Source organism: Rhinopithecus roxellana, chromosome 7 (assembly GCF_007565055.1).
Source record: "Rhinopithecus roxellana isolate Shanxi Qingling chromosome 7, ASM756505v1, whole genome shotgun sequence".
In the NCBI taxonomy this organism is placed as follows: Eukaryota; Metazoa; Chordata; class Mammalia; order Primates; family Cercopithecidae; genus Rhinopithecus; species Rhinopithecus roxellana.
This window is the reverse complement of record NC_044555.1, coordinates 8,326,750-8,349,051: the sequence shown is the minus strand read 5'-3', so window position 1 is coordinate 8,349,051 and position 22,302 is coordinate 8,326,750. Positions and strand designations below refer to the sequence as shown.

At 39.9% G+C, this 22,302-nt stretch overlaps 1 protein-coding gene across 3 annotated transcripts in view; it reads left to right on the top strand.

The window, feature by feature from the left end:
* The window catches only part of HEPH (hephaestin), a 129,452-nt gene extending 108,281 nt beyond the window's left edge, over positions 1-21,171 (top strand). For 2 of the 3 annotated variants that reach the window (XM_030934569.1, XM_030934570.1), the window contains exons 16-21: positions 2,331-2,437; positions 3,398-3,623; positions 6,136-6,275; positions 7,748-7,910; positions 11,308-11,352; positions 20,225-21,171. In XM_030934569.1, coding sequence (XP_030790429.1) covers positions 2,331-2,437; positions 3,398-3,623; positions 6,136-6,275; positions 7,748-7,910; positions 11,308-11,352; positions 20,225-20,457 — 914 coding nt within the window. In that variant the 3' untranslated portion in view covers positions 20,458-21,171. The remainder of the gene's footprint in view (positions 1-2,330; positions 2,438-3,397; positions 3,624-6,135; positions 6,276-7,747; positions 7,911-11,307; positions 11,353-20,224) is intronic. The other variant, XM_030934571.1, reaches the window with a different exon arrangement.
* The last annotated feature ends 1,131 nt before the right edge of the window (positions 21,172-22,302 follow it).

Below are 22,302 nucleotides of genomic sequence, written 5' to 3'. Positions count from 1 at the left end.
CAAGACTGTGTGGCATTGGCATAAGGATAGACAGATAGATCAACAGAATAGAATTGAAGATCCAGAAATAAACCCTCTCATTTTGGTCAATTGATTTTCAACAAAAGTACCAAGACCTTTCAATGGAAAAAAAAAAAATAGTCTTTTCAATAAATGGTGCAGAGGCAACTGAATATCCACATGCAAAACTATGAAATTGGACCTCTGACTCACAACATACAGAAAAATCAAAATCAACTCAAAATGGATCAAAGACCTAAATATAAAAGCTAAAGCTATACTTCTAAGAGAAAATAAATGAACAAACATTCATAACCTTGGATTAGGCAATGGTTTCTTTTATACAACACTAAAAGCACAAGTGAACACATAAATTGAAATAGCTTAAAATTTGAAGTATGCTTTAAAGGACACCATAAAAAGTGAAAAGGCGATCCACAGGATGTGAAATAATTCCATAATCATATGTCTGATAAGGGACTTGTATCCAGAATCCATAAGGAACTATTGCTTGATGTCATTGTTATTTGACAATGCTATTATCAAAAAAACACATAACCCAATTTAAAATGGGCAAAGGATTTGAATAAACATTGCCCCCAAGAAGATGATAAAATGGCTATTAAGCACAAGAGAAGATGCTCAACATTGTTAGCCATCAGAAAATTGGAAATAAAAACTGTAGTGAGATAACACTTTTCACATGCTAGGATAACGAAAATAATTTTTTTAAAAAAGCAGACAATAGCTAGTTTTCATGCAGATGTTGAGAAATTGGAGCCCTACTATGTTGCTGGTGAGAATGCAAAATGGTGCAGGTGCTTTGGAAAGCAGTTTGGCAATTCTTTAAGTGGTTAAACATAGCATTACCATACAAATCAGGAATAAATGAAAACATATATCCACATAAAAACTTGTAAACAAATGCTGATAGCAGCACTATTCATAATAACTAAAATGTGGAAATGACCCAAATGTTCATCAACTGAAGAATGAATGAATAAAATGTGGTATATCTACTCAATGGAATATTTGTCAATAAACACAATTAAGTATTGATATGTGCTACAACGTGGGTGGACAATGAAAACATATTAAATAAAAAATCAGTCACAAAATGAAATGTATGATATAATTCAATAACTATGGAATGCCCAAAGTGGACAAGTCTATAGAGACAGAAAGTAGAATATTGATTACCTTGGGTGGGGTGGGGTGGGGGTGGGTGGGTGGATGAGAGGGTGAGGGCAGTGCAGGAGTTCTTTTGGTGGTAATGAAATGCAAAATGAATCGTGGTGGTTACAAAATTCTGGTAATATACTAAAAAACATTGAATTGAACATTTTAAATGGGTGAATTGTACTGTATGCAAATTATATCTCAATAAAGTTGTTAGAAAAGATTAATGTAACATTATTTGGAAGATGAATTGGAGAGGGCAAGGCTGGAGGCAGAGAAACATGTTAGGAGGCTTTGTAATGGTTCAGTTAAGAAAACAAGGGTCTAAACTAGGGCAAGAGTAATGATAATTGAAAGGAGAAGAGGATGGTTCTAAAATATAATGTAGAGGTAGAATCAGTAAGACCTGCCATTTGGTTAGATGTTGAATTATGAAAGTGAAGAAGTAAAGAAGATTAAAGTTTTGAGTCTCAGTAAGTACAAGAAGGATAGTGTTATTTCTAGATAGACACTGGGAGCACAGATTGGGAAAGAGGGTGGTTTTTCAAAGGAGGGAGATGAGTTCCTACAATCTATTTTCCTGATGCTGTCAGGACAATCTTTAAAATATTCAGTATCTAATAGAATATTTGGAGTTGGAGTTGAGTAACAAGGGGAGTCTGGCTGGAACTGAGTATTTAAGAGTCATCGATGCATAGATCATAGTTGACATCAGAAAGGTTACTAAAGGTTCCAAGGAGAGAGTATGGAAAGAAAGAAGAGAACTGAGACAGAACTTTGTGCAAACAACTGCATTTAGGAGACAGCAGCTGGAAAAAAATAAACCAAAGCAAGGAACCTCACCCTGCCTCCCCCCTTCCCCCGCCTTCCCCGCAAAGATAAAGAGGATATTAAAAGCAGAAAAAAAGTAGCAAGGCTGCCTTACCAGAGTATTGGACCTGGGCCTTTAAGGAAAGGGAAAGCAGAAAAGAAAGGTTGAGGGTGTCCCAGGAGGGAAAAGCTCAAGGTCACAAAAATAAAATGATGGAGAAAGGATGAAGAAAGATCTTAAAGAGGATGGGATTCACCCACCACTGCCTCTTGGGGAGACATGGGAATTGAGAGAAATTTCTGACCCAGTGCAACTGGAGGTTCCTTGTTACACTTCCTAGGTGAGGTGCTCACTTATCAGTGGAACATCCCAGAGAGATCTGGCCCTGGGCCCAATGACTCTGCTTGTGTTTCCTGGATCTATTATTCTGCAGTGGATCCCATCAAGGTAAATACAAGATTGGCTACCTGGAAGTGGGTCAAACTCCCAGCAAAAAGAAGCTATTAACCAGGTGTAGTAAGAAGCTTGCTCCTGGGATACTAGAGCCTAGAATTTGGGGAACATTCCTCAGAAGCTGGACTTATTTTAATAGACAGGAGGAGGGAGGAAGGGAATGGGCAGCACCAGATACTTGTCATGAAGATTTTCTTTCTTATCTTTTCATGTTGGATCCTATATAGTAACATGCTCTCATTACAAAAAAACAAACACACAAGCAAACAGAAAACACAAAAGAAGCCTGGGGTTGGTTGTACAGAGATTGAGGCTCTAGTCCCAAATTTGGTTATAGCATGCTTTTAGAATGACCTTAAATAAGTCATTCTGCCTCTGTTTCCTTATCTGGAAAATGGATTTATCGATCTAGCCATCCATCTACAGCCAGCCATTAGCAATCATTTATTGAGTGCCTACCACATTTTAGGCATTTTACTTGGTGCTTTGGATGATATAAATTTAAGATACATTTCCACCTTCAAAGAGTATTGTCTATTTAAGCAAGAGAGAACCTGGAGAAGACATCACAATGGGAGGTACATGTACTCTTGGCCTTAAAAGCTGAGTCACATTATGCCATCAGATAAGCGGTATGATGATGGGGAGGGCATTGCAGGCAGAGGAAACAGCACAAAAAAGACACTAGGTTGTAAAAATGTTCGGTAGGCTAAGAGGTCAATAAATACTTTAGCCTAGATAAAGCATAGATCAGATAGTGCATCTTAACTAAGTCCCAAGATAATTGTTAGAATGAATTCAAATAACATAGTGGGGTACTTATAAATGTAAGATATCACGAGGAAATGTTGAGAGGCACAGTGGGCTTATATGAGAAGCTGGCTCCCTGCAGAGTACTGCTACCCAGAAACAACTCCATCTCTTTCTGTCTCTCCTGCTTCCTCCCTTCCTCAGGACATGTATAGTGGCCTGGTGGGGCCCTTGACTATCTGCCGAAAGGGCATCCTGGAGCCTCACGGAGGACGGAGTGACATGGACCGGGAATTTGCGTTGTTGTTTTTGATTTTTGATGAAAATCAGTCTTGGTATTTGGAGGAAAATGTGGCAACCCATGGGTCCCAGGATCCAGGCAGTATTAATCTACAGGATGAAACTTTCTTGGAGAGTAATAAAATGCATGGTCAGTAGTAAAAAAGCTACTCTTTTTCCAAAGCAGTCCCTACTGGTTACATGGGGATATCTAATAGGCCTATTGCTATCTAAGGGAACATAATCCCAGAAAGGACACGAACATGGTAAGGTGAAATGAGAATGAGTCAGAAGAAGCATTTCCTACTATCATACATTTACATATACAAAGGCAGATATGTGGTCCAGGTTAGATTGGGTGCCCAGAAAGCGGGAAGTTGACTGTGTAAAGTTGCCATGGTGATACCAGCAAATTTTAACATATTAGAGAAGGCAAAATGGACATGTATGACCTTCAATGTACTTGTCAAACTGACTGCTTAGTGCCTCTCTATTTTAAAACCCTGAGTTTAGTCTCCCAATATCATCTTATTTATTTACTGCTCTAAATTTGGGACCAGTTATCTCAATGGATTCCAATACAGCCAGAGGAAAGCTTGTATTTTAGTCTCTTTTTAAAAGAGTTTCATTTTATAGATGTAAGAATTGAAGAAGACAGCCTCAGTGAGAAGCATACTGGATTTATGTCAGATACAGGGAAGAACATTTTGGTACTTGAATGGATTTTGGAGAGAAATTGTGCATCAAAGCCTTCCTTTGCTCGAGAGATCCATGTAGCTTTTCAAAAACAAGAGAAAGAAGGGAGAGCATAAGTGCAGTAGAATTAAGTGATCTCTCACTATTCCTTTTAGCCCAAGATTTCTTTGATCTGAGGATGTGTACCTTTGATAGTGATTCTAATGGAACTAAAAAGTAGTATATTATTATCCTACAGATTTTAGCTATTTCTCCTTGATGGAGTGATGAATGATTCACATTAGAACAGATGATTCACAAACTTCACAGGGCAGACATTTTAGCACCTGTCAAATCAAAGAGATGACCCAGGACAAAAAGTGAAAGAGGGCACAGTTATGTCCTGTTAATGCAGGGGTTTGGCTAATGCTTACCTTCTTCTGTTTGTTTATGTGTCTATCCACACTCTTCAGGTGTAAATATACCTACCTATCCATCTAGCAGGTATTTGTTGTGCAGTTTCTGAGTGCTAGCACTGGAGATATTTGCATCTGAGGGGTAAATAAATAATATCCCTCTCTTCCTTTTCAAGTTCCTGAACCAACACATTAAGATCAAATGTGAACCTTATTACTAAGAAGGCTAATGGAAAAGCTGATTTCAGTTCTACAACTAAATAGGCTTACTAACACTTCTGTGGCAACAGATAGACATTTCCACCTTGTCATTGACATAGATGGACAGCAATACTCTCCTCTTTAGCAGAGGGAGAATCATACCCACAGTGAAATAATGAATCAGCTATTGCCCATTTCTGTGGCCCGACTGATGAGTGAGAGAAAAGATCAATAAGAGGCTGAGTTGATCATGTTTAGTTTCCTCTCTGCAATCCACAATTTGGTAGACACAGAGACAGATTATAAATGATTGCTTCCTCTCTTGAGGAATAAAGTGGAAATTATCTTCCCTCTGTAAGAATATGAGAAGTAGGGGAAATTTTCCAGGGAAAATTCCTGGAAGTGTGAATTTTTATAACAATGAGTACTTTGATGTCCTTGGAGCATAAGATGTGGCCTGGGAAGAGACCCATACATTAATATCATTATTAATCCCAGGCATTAATATCACTATTCTATGCATTAATGTTATTAATTCCATGAATGTGGCAGGTTTTTTTTTTTTTTTTTTTTTTTTTTTTTTTTTTTTTTTTTTTTTTTTTTTTAACATTTACTGTTGACCCAGCTGTCTACTGGGTGTTCTGAAAAAATACAAGGAAGCTATAGTAATGCAGTGTATACATACATCCTTTTCTGCATATTAGGAACCTATAGTCTAGTTAGGGATGTAAGCTTTCACACATGAAAAGACAAGTAAATGTAGAAGACAATTTCTTATGAGTTCCAAGGAGTCATGAGACAGTACTGGAGGAGTTCACAGGTGGAAGGGCATGCAGGGAATAAGAGGTATGGAGAGGAACTAGGAGATCAGGAAAGTCTTTCTGGGGGAGTAAAGACTTGACTAGGCTTTAAAAAATTGATAAAAGAAGGCAGGATTTCTAGTAGGGAATCTTAGAAACACAAGGACAAAAAGAACATGCATGGACCATTTGAGGGATGGTGAAGAAATCACCCTAATTAGAATAAGCGTGTTGGGTAGTGGGAGTTAAGTCTGGGAAAGTGGTTTGGAGTTATATTTTGAAGGATCTTGTTGGGTGAAGTAAAGATCCATGGACTTGCTCTTTGGAGCAGGAGAGAGTAATTAAAATATTTGAAGCAGCAGAATGATGTCATCACATTCAGTTATTTAGAGAGATAATTTTGATAATATCAATGTAAGAAGATACCTTGAAAAGGGACAGATGGAATAAAGATGAGACAAATTAGGAGCCCGTTGCTATCTTCGAGAAAAAAGATTAGGACCAGGACAGTGGCAATGGGAAGTCAAAAGGAGAGATGTAAGAAGCTTCTTCTTCTTCTTTTTTTTGACAGCAATCAATGGGAAACTCTATGCCAACCTTAGAGGTCTTACCATGTACCAAGGAGAACGAGTGGCCTGGTACATGCTGGGCATGGGCCAAGATGTGGATCTGCATACCATCCACTTTCATGCAGAGAGCTTTCTGTATCGGGTGAGCTGGAAAGTGGGCTGAGTCCCTCAAGGATGATTAGAACAGTGGTTTAGGAGCAATTGAGAAAAAGGGTAATAGCGTGGAACAAGGTAACAATTAGTTAAAAGAGCAGAGGTCTAGTAAATGGAGCACTGAGCTGGAAATTTTAGTCTGGCTGTATATCCCAGGGTCAATAACTTCCTACTAGGCCCTAGCTTTCCCTTCTGATGTGGAAGAGAAAAAATGGCCCATTTATAGGTAAGGAGACTGAAGGAATCAATATCAAGACTCAATGTCAAGGACTCAATGTCAAGGAATCAATGTCAAGGACTTGAGACTCAATGAGCAGTGATTTTTAAGAACAAGGAATGTCAGGGTGGCATCTCAGAATTGCTGAAAGTCCTTAATCTATTAAAAGAAGAGCTTACCAAACACCGCATGTTCTTACTCATGGGTGGGAACTGAACAATGAGATCACTTGGACTCGGGAAGGGGAACATCACACATCGGGGCCTATCATGGGGAGGGGGGAGGGATTGCATTGGGAGTTATACCTGATATAAATGACGAATTGATGGGTGCTGACGAGTTGATGGGTGCCGCACACCAACATGGCACAAGTATACATGTGTAACACACCTGCACATTATGCACATGTACCCTAGAACTTAAAGTATAAAAAAAAAAAAAAAAAAAAAAAGAGCTTCAACTTAGAGGGCACATGGAACAATATGTAGATTTTGAAAACAGTTTAGTCTTAGGTAAAGGAGGAGGAGTTGGGGGCACTGATACAGACTTTGAGATTTAGAAGTGCTGAAAAAGACAATGGCAAAGATAACTTTATTTGAATCAATTTCTAAAGGAAATATATGCCTCATTCATAGGGGTCAAAGCTTACACCAAATTTCTCATATTTTAGCCTGCTGAAAATTAGAAAGTTACTTGTTTTGAACTCTCTAAAGTAACCTAGAAATTCTCTTATTTTGGGACACTTTAAGAGGAGAAAGTCACCCCTGTTGATTTAGTTTCTGTGGGTGGGTTCATTGGAGATACGTATAAAGTGGACACTTTTTTTTTTTTTTTGAAATGGAGTCTCACTCTGTCGTCCAGGCTGGAGTGCAGTGGCGCGATCTCAGCTTACTGCAAGCTCCACCTCCCAGGTTCACACCATTCTACTGCTTCTGCCTCCCGAGTAGCTGGGCCTGCAGGCGCCTGTCACCACGCCAGGCTACTTTTTTTTTTTTTATTATTATTTTTATTTATTTTATTTTTATTTATTTATTTATTTTTTTGTATTTTTTAGTAGAGACGGGGTTTCACTGCGTTAGCCAGGATGATTTCGATAAAGTGGACTTTTAAAGCCACTCACTGGTCTAGGAATCTTGGAGTCTCAGCTCCCTAATGCGGACATCACAAATTTTTAGTTCCTGAAAGCTCTAAGATGATCTTTATACCCTTCACTTCCACTTCCTCATTCCCAATCTCTCTTGCAGAATGGTGAGAACTACCGGGCAGATGTGGTGGATCTGTTCCCAGGGACTTTTGAAGTGGTGGAGATGGTGGCCAGCAACCCTGGGACATGGTTGATGCACTGCCATGTGACTGACCATGTCCATGCTGGCATGGAGACCCTCTTCACTGTTTTTTCTCGAACAGGTAAGTCCTAACTTCCCCAAAATGATCATCTTTTAACACTTTAGCCTATAGGAACCAGATAATACCAAAAAGCCTCTTGATTGTCTCCTTCTGATCCCAGAATAAGCACATCTTAAGACAGAGCATAGACTCCCTCTAGATATTGCCCCAACCAATATTTCTAATCCTCCATTCCACCTGTCCCTCCATTGCCCCAACTGATATTTCTAATCCCCTGACACCTGTCCCTCTCCTAATTACTTCAAAACCTGTTGAGCTCTCATGGGTTGACCCAGCCTGAAACTGGTTTGGCTCTATGCATTGAAGCCTAGTGCAGGTCTGCTTTTTTTAAAATTAATTTAACTTATATACAAATGTATTACTTGGCTGCATTAGAGTAACTGATTATTTCAAGGAATATTGCTAATTAGTCTTTCTAAAAAGAGAATAAAAATAAGTCTAACAGTCACCCATTAAATTGATTTGTTTTGTGGGGTTGTGAAAGGCAATTCTTTCCTTTTCTTTTCTTTTCTTTTCTTTTCTTTTCTTTTTTTTTTTTTTTCTTAGAGTCAGGGTATTGATCTGTCACCCAGGCTGGAGTACAGTGGTGCAATCATGGCTCATTGGAGCCTCAGACTCTTAGGCTCAAGCGATCCTCCCACATCAGCCTCCGAAGTAGCTGGGACTGCAGGAATGTGCCACCACACAAGGCTAATTTTTATACTTTTTGTAGAGAAGAGGGTCTACCTATGTTACGCAGGCTGGTTCCAAACTCTTGGCCTCCTTCTGCAGCAGCAATCCTCCTGCCTTGGTCTCCCAAAGTGCTCGGATTGCAGGCATAAGCCACTGCACCGGGCCTAGCTTTTATTTTTTAGGCACAGGGTTTTGCCCAGGTTAGTTTCAAATTTCTGGGCTCAAACCATCCTTCCACATCAGCCTCCCAAGTCACTGGGATTACAGGAATGAGCCCCCACATCTAGCAAGACAGTTCCTTTTGGTTTTTGAATATCTTCATCTAAGGCTAGAAAGAGATGTTGACCTTCAATTACAGCTTATCTCAGAGTTACTACCAAGGGTGGAAAAAACTTTTTCTTTATATTTTATATGGAGAGGGAGCAGCTGGGGCAATTTCTTTGCCAGCCACTCTTTGTTCTTCACCAAAAAATGTAGATGGGTAGGCTGTGTTGGCTTTTGTGTCTTTGGGTAATTAAAGGGTCAAATGTCTTACTTCTTAAGGTTCTTGACCTGAGTCCAGCTGCCAACACTATTTGCCTTCCAAGAAGCCCTATAGAGCCTTTTGGGGTCCACAGAAATCAAGGCTGTTTTCTTTTTCTATGATTTTAAAGAATATATAGCCACTATTTAAACAAAAATGGTATTCTGGGGTTGTCAGTCACTGGCACTCTATCAACAGGAATAGTGAATGGGAAAATGTCTTTGAATATTCAAATAAACTTAGCAAATGAGGGTAGAGAATACAAATCTTCTGTTTACCCTCAGGGAGGGAGATGAATGATTGTACATTATGACTTCCTATATCATTTAAAAGATTTATTCTCTGTCAACTAATACTCCTAGAATGCAGCTTCCACTTAACTACTCAGGAGCTATTCCCTAGCACCCAGATTTACAGAAACTTCTTTGTTTTGTTGTAAGTACATAGAACAAAAGTCAAGTGATCAACTGATACATCATCAGGGAGATATAGATCCAAGACAATAGGTTTTCTCTATATGTAATAATGGGTTATCCCAAATATGAGCCGTCCAATCTATGAGACCATTTCAATACATATTGCCAGGGTACTTCCATGAGGAAGTATAGCTCATATCTCTCTGTGACAATGAGCCAGCCCATAAATATTTTCTATTTGCCTTTTTGGGTTTTTTTTAACCTGCTATGGCCTAATTTCATGTTGTTTCAACTCCATATGTGTTCACAGGTCAACAGGAAGGAAGAGTTGAAAAGATAGAGGGAAAAGACTAATTCTTGAAACAAGGTTTCTGATAAGGCAGCAGGGAATGAGAATCAGAGCTAACATGAAAGATTAGTGCAAGAGTGGAGGAAAGTAATCTTTCTACTGTAAGAAGAAAGAAGACAGAAAATATAAGGATCAATGTGTAGGTTTGACCAGGGGATTTGACAGACTGACAGAGAATTTCAGCCCATGGTCTTTCTCTTCTCTCTGATGGAGCAAATAGAGTCATCTGCTGAGAATGAAGGGCAGGTGATAGGGTACAGGGTTTGAGAAAAGTGGACAAAAGTTTGAAATAGCCACTCTGGTGAATGGGAAATAAATTATCGCCAGGCAGCATTGATGGTTTAGTTGAAATTGGACACGAAGAATATTAATCTTTACAATTGTGTGATTTTCACTGGCAGCATTCAGCATACCAGACAAAATACAGGGAAATTATAGTTACTGGAGTTTTGGTAGATTATTGCAACACTCTTGGTAGATTAGTAGTTGAAGTGATAGACCTTGGAGTCTCACTTGGTCAGGAATGAAAGAAAATACAGGATGAAGCTACTAGGTTGAGGAAAAAAATTGAAGGGTTTGAAAGCTAGAGGTCTCATGGCAGGGGAGGATAACAAGTTTTTGAAATACAGTGTATTAGAGCACTGAAAGGATGGGAGGTTGTTGTTAGATTTTAGATTTCTGAGATGTAACAATTCTTGACAACAAGGTTAATGTGACCATGGGAGTGGTTGGTAGAATTGGAGTAGACATCAAAGTTATTGGAGTTAAAAGGTCCAGAAACTGTGAGGCTTGAGTATTTGATGGGTCAGCACCCATGGTTGGAAATGAGGGAGAGGAAGACTGAGCCAGCTACTAAAGACTTCCATAAATGAAGAGAACTGCTAGCTAACAATAACAAGAAATGATTGTACTTCTAGCCAAATAATATGAGCCTCAAAAGAGATATATCTTTACAAAAAGAGGAGAAACAATGATCTCAAAGAAGCATTGAGGGGATGTAAATGAAGTATGGTCCTCAGAGAAGAACTCAGCTTTATTAAATCAAGGAGAGGAAGAAGTGTTCTGAGAAGATGTTGAATGTGTAGGGAAGTATGTTTGACAAGGAGCAGGGATTTCCTGAAGGAAGTGTGGCAAATGGTGGGAAAAAGAGCAATAATGGGGATAGAGGAAGTGCCAAGAAATATGTAAATAATAGCAGAGGGGTGATTTACATTTTGGACTCCAAGCCTGTTATCTTGCCCATATTTCACGTCACTGTTCAAAATCAAATCAACATGCTAATATTGACTTTGACTATAAAGTAGTAAATTCTACCTTTATTTTGCTTACTTTATCACAGAGAAACTTCTGCAACCAATGTTGACCTTTCATAGGGGGCCTATGAATTGGTAGGAAGAACAACAAGGCTAACCTCTTGTCTTTTTTCCCCCCAACCAGAGCACTTAAGCACTATCACCACCATCACCAAAGAGACTGAAAAAGGTACGTAAAATGATGCACAGACTGGGTAGTTATACGTAGCGTGTCTGTGTGTAGGGTTGGGTGACGTACATTTAGGGAACGGGACTTATGTGACTGAAAGTTAGAATACATCAGCAGAAAGTATCCTTAGACGTCCGCAGGACTTCAGAAGCCAAAGAATGAAGGTTTAACTTCCCTCAGCAGGTTAATTCTCTGTGGCTTCCACCCCAAACCTCCTGAGTTGGGGAAAACAGCCTCCTCCCCATTTAAAGGCTGCTATTTTAGCCTTTCATTTAACATGTGAGGGGAGAAGAAAATTTTAGATGCTAGTCAAAAACCAAATACTGCATGTTCTCACTTATAAATGGGAGTTAAGCTATGAGTATGCAAAGGTATATAGAATTGCATAATGGACATTGGAGACTCAGAAGCAAGGAGAGTAAAAGAGCAGTGAGGAATAAAAAACTACCTATTAGGTAAAATGTACACTACTTGGGTAATGGGTGCCCTAAAATCCCAGACTTTACCATTATACATTTCATCCATGTAACCAAAAACCACTTGTACTTGTACTCCTAAAGCTGTTGAGGAAAAAAAAAATAATATAATATATATATATAAGTAAAATCTAGGTGCTGCTGGGTCGGACATGGAAAAGTTGTAGCACAAATATGAATTTCCCCTAAGGACAGTGTGAGACTAGATGAAACACCACATGTTCTTCAACAGCTATTTTTATTCTTGCCTCTTTCCCTTTCATCTATGGAATACCAAGGAGTTAAACTTTTGTAACCAGCCATTTCTGACCTTGAATACTATGGAGATTATTTTTCTGCACAGCCCGGATCCAAATAGTGTTGTTATTCTCCACCTCATTTGTCTCCGGACTAGGAAAGATCCAGAAAGTTACGAGAGCTAAAAGGAACATTAGAGATAATTAGTAGTTTAGTCTGAGGTTTTATAGCTGTTTTGGAGAAGTCTTAATGATCTGCCTAAGTATCACATGGACTGTTAACCAGGGGACCAGGATATGTCCTGGAGGGGTTGGGGAGAGGTAAGGTGTGATTGTGTGGGTGGGCCTTCAGGCCATATCTCTTTCAACCTGAGCAACTCAATTATTTTATATATATTTAAATATTTTACATATATTTGCATTCATGCATACTTTGTGTGTATATTTGTATATATACATACATATTTTGTGTACATATATACATTACTCATAAGCTATCATTTGTTAAAAAGTTTTCACAATGGGGAAAAAAGCCTTTGAAACTGTTGTTCTAATAAAACCCAATAATTTTCTACATGAGAAGCTGAGAAATTGAAAGTGATTTGTTCAATGTCACAAAAGGAGTATGTGGTAGAATGTAAACTCAGAACCAGGAAGTTTTGAGCTTCTATTTGAACTCATTATATTCTGTCTTCTCTCAGTTGTGTTATAATATTAATTCATCCAGTTATACAATCGTCAAAGAAGTGTCAGGTACCAGGGATATCAAAACAAGTAAGACATAGTCGCTATTTTTCAGCGTCTAACAATGGAATGAGGCAGAGAAATAATAATTGCAATGCTCGATGCTGTGTGCTGTACAAAAAGGGCAAACAATAACAACAGTTAACATTTATTGGGCACTTTCTGTCTGCTAGGTGCTGTACTAGATATTTTATAAGTATTAATTCACTTAAATTTTACAATATGCTTCTGTGTTAGGTATGGTTATTATTCTAATTTTATAAAAGAGGGAACTGAGGTTTAGATGGGAAGTGAGGGATTGGGTCACTTGGTCCAAGGTCACACAATAAGTAAATTATGGTAGTACAAGGTACAGGCGCTTGGAAAACATAAAGGAAAGAACAATTAATTTTCTAATGAAGTCAAAGAAAACATTGCAGAGACATGTAACATTTAAGGTAGGGCTAGAAAGATAAGGAGTAAAGTGTGTTCAGACAAAAGGATTAGCATAAGCAAAGTCTTAGAAGCCTGAAAGGGGATCACTGTTTATGAGGAGGAAAGAATGAGTTGCTATGGCTGAAAAGTAGTAGATAGGACTAGAAGGATAGATTAGAGCCTGATAGTGAGAGTTGGAATGTCTGAATTAAAAGTCTGAGCTTTTCTCTGTAGGCTAATTGGGAATCATCAAAAATTTGTATGCCAAGAACTAACAATCAGATATTTCACTTGGAAAGTCTATGTGATATCAGTGTTAATATGACCCAAAGAGGTAAGACTGGACAGCCTAGTAGCAGGTTCTTGTCATTGTTTAATGGTCAAAATTGCTATTGATAAGCTGGATGATTGAGTCAAACTTCTTTCTGAAGTTTCCCTTATTGCTTCCAATTCTACCCTCTGAAACCATACAGAACAAGTCAAATTCATCTTTTTTATATCACAATCCTTTATATATTTGAGAAAATGTATCAAGCGTCTTCCCAATCTGAGTCTTAGCTCTTTCCATGGGTGGACTGGGGCCTCAGTGATTCTCAAGGACCCTTATAGCTGTAACATCATGTTTCCTTGATTCTTTTTTTTTTTTTTTTTTATTATACTTTAAGTTCTAGGATACATGTGCATAACGTGCAGGTTTGTTACATATGTATACTTATGCCATGTTGGTGTGCTGCACCCATCAACTCGTCAGCACCCATCAATTCATCATTTATATCTTGTATAACTCCCCAATGCAAGCCCTCCCTCCTCCCCCCTCCCCCCTCCCCATGATAGGCCCCAGTGCGTGATGTTCCCCTTCCCGAGTCCAAGTGATTTCATTGTTCAGTTCCCACCTATGAGTGAGAACATGCGGTGTTTGGTTTTCTGTTCTTGTGATAGTTTGCTAAGAATGATGGTTTCCAGCTGCATCCATGTCCCTACAAAGGACGCAAACTCATCCTTTTTTATGGCTGCATAGTATTCCATGGTGTATATGTGCCACATTTTCTTAATCCAGTCTGTCACAGATGGACATTTGGGTTGATTCCAAGTCTTTGCTATTGTGAATAGTGTCGCAATAAACATACGTGTACATGTGTCTTTGTAGTAGAATAATTTATAATCCTTTGGGTATATACCCAGTAGTGGGATGGCTGGGTCATATGGTACATCTAGTTCTAGATCCTTGAGAAATTGCCATACTGTTTTCCATAATGGTTGAACTAGTTTACAATCCCACCAACAGTGTAAAAGTGTTCCTATTTCTCCACATCCTCTCCAACACCTGTTGTTTCCTGACTTCTTAATGATTGCCATTCTAACTGGTGTGAGATGGTATCTCATTGTGGTTTTGATTTGCATTTCTCTGATGGCGAGTGATGATGAGCATTTTTTCATGTGTCTGTTGGCTGTATGAATATCTTCTTTTGAGAAATGTCTGTTCATATCCTTTCCCCACTTTTTGATGGGGTTGTTTGTTTTTTTCTCGTATATTTGTTTGAGTTCTTTGTAGATTCTGGATATTAGCCCTTTGTCAGATGAGTAGGTTGCAAAAATTTTCTCCCATTCTGTAGGTTGCCTGTTGACTCTGATGGTAGTTTCTTTTGCTGTGCAAAAGCTCTTTAGTTTAATTAGATCCCATTTGTCAATTTTGGCTTTTGCTGCCGTTGCTTTTGGTGTTTTAGACATGAAGTCCTTGCCCATGCCTATGTCCTGAATGGTACTACCTAGATTTTCTTCTAGGGTTTTTATGGTATTAGGTCTAACATTTAAGTCTCTAATCCATCTTGAATTAATCTTCGTATAAGGGGTAAGGAAAGGATCCAGTTTCAGCTTTCTACTTATGGCTAGCCAATTTTCCCAGCACCATTTATTAAATAGGGAATCCTTTCCCCATTTCTTGTTTCTCTCAGGTTTGTCAAAGATCAGATGGCTGTAGATGTGTGGTATTATTTCTGAGGACTCTGTTCTGTTCCATTGATCTATATCTCTGTTTTGGTACCAGTACCATGCTGTTTTGGTGACCGTAGCCTTGTAGTATAGTTTGAAGTCAGGTAGCGTGACGCCTCCAGCTTTGTCCTTTTGACTTAGGATTGTCTTGGCAATGCGGGTCCTTCTTTGGTTCCATATGAACTTTAAAGCAGTTTTTTCCAATTCTGTGAAGAAACTCATTGGTAGCTTGATGGGGATGGCATTGAATCTATAAATAACCTTGGGGAGTATGGCCATTTTCACGATATTGATTCTTCCTATCCATGAGCATGGTATGTTCTTCCATTTGTTTGTGTCCTCTTTGATTTCACTGAGCAGTGGTTTGTAGTTCTCCTTGAAGAGGTCCTTTACATCCCTTGTAAGCTGGATTCCTAGGTATTTTATTCTCTTTGAAGCAATTGTGAATGGAAGTTCATTCCTGATTTGGCTCTCTGCTTGTCTGTTACTGGTGTATAAGAATGCTTGTGATTTTTGCACATTCATTTTGTATCCTGAGACTTTGCTGAAGTTGCTTATCAGCTTAAGGAGATTTTGGGCTGAGACAATGGGGTTTTCTAAATATACAATCATGTCATCTGCAAACAGGGACAATTTGACTTCTTCTTTTCCTAACTGGATACCCTTGATTTCTTTCTCTTGCCTGATTGCCCTAGCCAGAACTTCCAAGTCTATGTTGAATAGGAGTGGTGAGAGAGGGCATCCCTGTCTTGTGCCAGTTTTCAAAGGGAATTTTTCCAGTTTTTGCCCATTCAGTATGATATTAGCTGTGGGTTTGTCATAAATAGCTCTTATTATTTTGAGGTACGTTCCATCAATACCGAATTTATTGAGCGTTTTTAGCATGAAGGGCTGTTGAATTTTGTCAAAAGCCTTTTCTGCATCTATTGAGACAATCATGTGGTTCTTGTCTTTGGTTCTGTTTATATGCTGGATTACGTTTATTGATTTGCGAATGTTGAACCAGCCTTGCATCCCAGGGATGAAGCCCACTTGTTCATGGTGGATAAGCTTTTTGATGTGCTGCTGAATCCGGTTTGCCAGTATTTTATTGAGAATTTTTGCATCAATGTTCATCAGGGATATTGGTCTAAAATTCTCTTTTTTTTGATGTGTCTCTGCCAGGCTTTGGTATCAGGATGATGTTGGCCTCATAAAATGAGTTAGGGAGGATTCCCTCTTTTTCTATTGATTGGAATAGTTTCAGAAGGAATGGTACCAGCTCCTCCTTGTACCTCTGGTAGAATTCAGCTGTGAATCCATCTGGTCCTGGACTTTTTTTGGTGGGTAGGCTATTAATTGTTGCCTCAATTTCAGAGCCTGCTATTGGTCTATTCAGGGATTCAACTTCTTCCTGGTTCAGCCTTGGGAGAGTGTAAGTGTCCAGGAAATTATCCATTTCTTCTAGATTTTCTAGTTGATTTGCGTAGAGGCGTTTATAGTATTCTCTGATGGTTGTTTGTATTTCTGTGGGGTCGGTTGTGATATCCCCTTTATCATTTTTTATTGCATCTATTTGATTCCTGTCTCTTTTCTTCTTTATTAGCCTTGCTAGCGGTCTGTCAATTTTGTTGATCTTTTCAAAAAATCAACTCCTGGATTCATTGATTTTTTGGAGGGTTTTTTGTGTCTCTATCTCCTTCAGTTCGGCTCTGATCTTAGTTATTTCTTGCCTTCTGCTAGCTTTTGAATGTGTTTGCTCTTGCCTCTCTAGTTCTTTTAATTGTGATGTTAGAGTGTCAATTTTAGATCTTTCCTGCTTTCTCTTGTGGGCATTTAGTGCTATAAATTTCCCTCTACACACTGCTTTAAATGTGTCCCAGAGATTCTGGTATGTTGTATCTTTGTTCTCATTGGTTTCAAAGAACATCTTTATTTCCGCTTTCATTTCGTTATGTACCCAGTAGTCATTCAGGAGCAGGTTGTTCAGTTTCCATGTAGTTGAGTGGTTTTGATTGAGTTTCTTAGTCCTGAGTTCTAGTTTGATTGCACTGTGGTCTGAGAGACAGTTTGTTATAATTTCTGTTCTTTTACATTTGCTGAGGAGTGCTTTACTTCCAATTATGTGGTCAATTTTGGAATAAGTGCGATGTGGTGCTGAGAAGAATGTATATTCTGTTGATTTGGGGTGGAGAGTTCTATAGATGTCTATTAGGTCCGCTTGGTGCAGAGATGAGTTCAATTCCTGGATATCCTTGTTAACTTTCTGTCTCGTTGATCTGTCTAATGTTGACAGTGGAGTGTTGAAGTCTCCCATTATTATTGTATGGGAGTCTAAGTCTCTTTGTAAGTCTCTAAGGACTTGCTTTATGAATCTGGGTGCTCCTGTATTGGGTGCATATATATTTAGGAGAGTTAGCTCTTCCTGTTGAATTGATCCCTTTACCATTATGTAATGGCCTTCTTTGTCTCTTTTGATCTTTGATGGTTTAAAGTCTGTTTTATCAGAGACAAGGATTGCAACCCCTGCTTTTTTTTGTTCTCCATTTGCTTGGTAGATCTTCCTCCATCCCTTTATTTTGAGCCTATGTATGTCTCTGCATGTGAGATGGGTCTCCTGAATACAGCAGACTGATGGGTCTTGCCTCTTTATCCAGTTTGCCAGTCTGTGTCTTTTAATTGGAGCATTTAGTCCATTAACATTTATGGTTAATATTGTTATGTGTGAACTTGATCCTGCCATTATGATATTAACTGGTTATTTTGCTCGTTAGTCGATGCAGTTTCTTCCTAGCCTCGATGGTCTTTACATTTTGGCATGTTTTTGTGATGGCTGGTACCGGTTGTTCCTTTCCATGTTTAGGGCTTCCTTCAGGGTCTCTTGTAAGGCAGGCCTGGTGGTGACAGAATCTCTAAGCATTTGCTTATCTGTAAAGGATTTTATTTCTCCTTCACTTATGAAACTTAGTTTGGCTGGATATGAAATTCTGGGTTTAAAATTCTTTTCTTTAAGAACGTTGAATATTGGCCCCCACTCTCTTCTGGCTTGTAGAGTTTCTGCCGAGAGATCTGCTGTTAGTCTGATGGGCTTCCCTTTGTGGGTAAACCGACCTTTCTCTCTGGCTGCCCTTAAGATTTTTTCCTTCATTTCAACTTTGGTGAATCTGGCAATGATGTGTCTTGGAGTTGCTCTTCTGGAGGAGTATCTTTGTGGCGTTCTCTGTATATCCTGAATTTGAATGTTGGCCTGCCCTACTAGGTTGGGGAAGTTCTCCTGGATGATATCCTGAAGAGTGTTTTCCAACTTGGTTCCATTTTCCCCCTCACTTTCAGGCACCCCAATCAGACGTAGATTTGGTCTTTTTACGTAATCCCATACTTCTTGCAGGCTTTGCTCATTTCTTTTTCTTCTTTTTTCTTTTGGTTTCTCTTCTCGCTTCATTTCATTCAATTGATCTTCAATCGCTGATACTCTTTCTTCCAGTTGATCGAGTCGGTTACTGAAGCTTGTGCATTTGTCTCGTATTTCTCGTGTCATGGTTTTCATCTCTGTCATTTCGTTTATGATCTTCTCTGCATTAATTAGTCTAGCTGTCAATTCTTCCACTCTTTTTTCAAGATTTTTAGTTTCTTTGCGCTGGGTACGTAATTCCTCCTTTAGCTCTGATAAGTTTGATGGACTGAAGCCTTCTTCTCTCCTCTCATCCAAGTCATTCTCTGACCAGCTTTGATCCGTTGCTGGCGATGGGCTGCGCTCCTTCGCAGGGGGAGATGTGCTCTTATTTTTTGAATTTCCAGCTTTTCTGCCCTGCTTCTTCCCCATCTTTGTGGTTTTATCTGTCTCTGGTCTTTGATGGTGGTGACGTACTGATGGGGTTTTGGTATAGGTGTCCTTCCTGTTTGATAGTTTTCCTTCTGACAGTCAGAAGGACTGTCTGTTTGTCTGTTGGAGATTGCTTGAGGTCCACTTCAGACCCTGTTTGCCTGGGTATCAGCAGCAGAGGTTGCCGAAGATAGAATATTGCTGAACAGCGAGTGTACCTGTCTGATTCTTCCTTTGGAAGTTTCCTCTCAGGGGTGTACTCCACCCTGTGAGGTGTGGGGTGTCAGACTGCCCCTAGTGGGGGATTTCTCCTAGCTAGGCTACTCAGGGGTCAGGGACACACCTGAGCAGGCAGTGTGTCCGTTCTCAGATCTCAACCTCCGCGTTGGGAGATCCACGGCTCTCCCCAAAGCTGTCAGACAGAGTCGTTCGCATCTGCACCGGCTCCCGCTACTTCCCCTGTTGGTCTTCAGCTGTGCGCTGTCCCCAGAGGTGGAGACTACAGAGACAGGCAGGCTTCCTTGAGCTGCTGTGAGCTCCACCCAGTTCGAGCTTCCCAGCGGCTTTGTTTACCTACTTAAGCCTCAGCAATGGCGGGCGCCCCTCCCCCAGCCTCGCTGCTGCCTTGCGGATAGATCGCGGCAGACTGCTGTGTTAACAGTGAGGGAGGCTTCGTGGGCGTGGGACCCTCCCGGCCAGGATTGGGATATATTCTCCTGGTGTGCCTGTATGCTTACAGCGCAGTATTTGGGTGGTAGTTACCCGATTTTCCAGGTGTTGTGTGTCTCAGTTCCCCTGGCTAGGAAAACGGATCCCCTTCCCCCTTGCGCTTCCAGGTGAGGCGATGCCTCGCCCTGCTTCAGCTCTCGCTGGTCAGGCTGCAGCAGCTGACCAGCACCGATTGTCCGGCACTCCCTAGTGAGATGACCCCAGTACCTCAGTTGAAAATGCAGAAATCACCGGTCTTCTGTGTCGCTCGCGCTGGGAGTTGGAGACTGGAGCTGTTCCTATTCGGCCATCTTGCTCCGCCCCTCCATTGATTCTTTACTTTAACCTCTAAATCTGTTTTCATCAGCTGGTTTTGTGAAGGATAAGGACAGGTCTCCTGTCCTATTTGGATTGACTTGTTTTGTCAGGTGATGACTATAGAAAGTTACCTTTTAGAGTACTCCCCATCTCAGGATGCCCATTTTTTTCTTTCTCCATTTCAGCAGTGAACCCCAGAGACACTGAAGAAGGCAATGTGAAGATGCTGGGCATGCAGATCCCCATAAAGAATGTTGAGATGCTGGCCTCTGTTTTGGTTGCCATTGGTGTCACCCTCCTGCTTGTTACTCTGGCTCTTGGTGGTATGGTTTGGTACCAACATCGACAGAGAAAGCTACGACGCAATAGGAGGTCCATCCTGGATGACAGCTTCAAGCTTCTTTCTTTCAAGCAGTAACATCTGGAGCCTGGGGATATCCTCAGGAAGCACATCTGTAATGCACTCCCAGCAGGCCATGGACTAATCACTAGCCCCAGTGTCAAAGGGGCATGGGTGGTTGGGGGGGGGGGGGAGGAATTAAGCTTATCTGGATATTTCTTTCTTTATTTATTTTACATGGAAATAATAGGATTTCACTTTTTCTTTAGTTTCTTTGCTCTACTTGGGCACCTGGGGCTAAGGGAATACCTTAGTATCCTACATCACAAATTTCAACAGCTACATTATATTGCCTTCTGACACTTGGAAGGTCTTGAAATTTCTAGAAATGTATCCTTCTCACAAAGTGGATACCAAGAGAAAAACTCATTGATTAAGGTTTCTACTTCTTTCAAGGACTCAGGAAAGTTCACTTTGAACTGAGGCCAAGTGAGCTGTTAAGATAAACCACATTTAAACTAAAGGCTAAGAATTTAGGCTTGATGGGAAATTGAAGGTATTCTGAGGACTGGGAATCCAAATTGAATTTTGATTCTTCTTGGCAGTGAACTACTTTGGAGAAGTGGTGAATGGGTTGTTGCTGCTGTGAGCACGTACAACCTCTGGAGCCAGAAGCTCCTCAAGAAAGACAGTCCTCCAGGTTCCTGAACAGTGGCACTGAAAGGAATGTTGAGTTACCTCTTCAAGTTTTAGACAGCAAACCTTATCCATTAAAGTACTTGTTAGAACCCTTAAAGACTGAATTTGGTGATTTTTGATGGTCTCTGTGACTTCTGTCACTGTGATTGAAACAGAAAACACTTAGGGGGTGAGTGAGTATAGTATGCATTTGTCTAGCCTTTGTAGAACCTACAAGTTTTTGTTTTAGAAATGAGGAAACTGTTCCAGAGGAAGCATCAAAGAGTGTTGGGTACCACCCTAGAAAAGGAGCTATCGCATAAATGACAAAAACTTTCTGCATGCCAAGAAAATTTGTCAGAGGGAAATAGAAATCTGAGATGAGACTCAAACCTGTCCAGTGGGACAGGAGAAGTAGGACCATATCTTGTGGAGCCTTTTTGGCAGTGGTGGTGTGAAAGGTCTAGTTGCAACTTTGGGGACTTCCTTATAGGATGGAGTCATTCTTTCTGGTATTTTACAGCAATATTCCTTTGTTACATGCAAATTTGAGCCTCTGTAAAATATTGATTAGAGAGCACAGATAAGTGATAAATTTTAGATTGGGTAAGGTAGCCCACCCCACTGCAGTATCCATAATACTGTACCACATGACAAGTGGAGAATAGAAGAGGTATCAAGGAGAGTAAAGATGATGATTCAATTATGCACTGTTTTACACTTTAAAAAGCATTTTAATTCCTGATTGCATTGGGATTACCTCAGAGCAAGACATTTTACATTTGAGTAATGTTATACACTTATACATTTGAATGAACAAAACTTATGGACGGTAAGTAACTTCATCCAAGACCCTTCAGCTAGAAGTTGAACAGGGATTCAAATATTCATCTGTTTGACTCCAAATACCTATTTCATCCTCCTATATCATGAAAACATCCACTAATCTCCATCCACCTTACCCATATTGATTCCAACTTTTCTGTCTGTCCAGCAATCTGTCTGTCTAGATAGCAACCTCTTGCAGATAAAACGTAGAAACCCACAGAGCTGGTGTTCAGTTAAAATGTAGTGTTACAGTTTGGAGGGGAAAACACAATCAAGAGGGTATTATTCCTCTTATTTTTCCATGGTCAATGGGTTCCTGGAGAGCTTTACTGAGAATCTCAGAAATACAATGTGGGTGGAAGGGGGATTTAGATGGCTAGTTAACCAAGGGTTAGTATTTAAGCCATTGCAGAATCA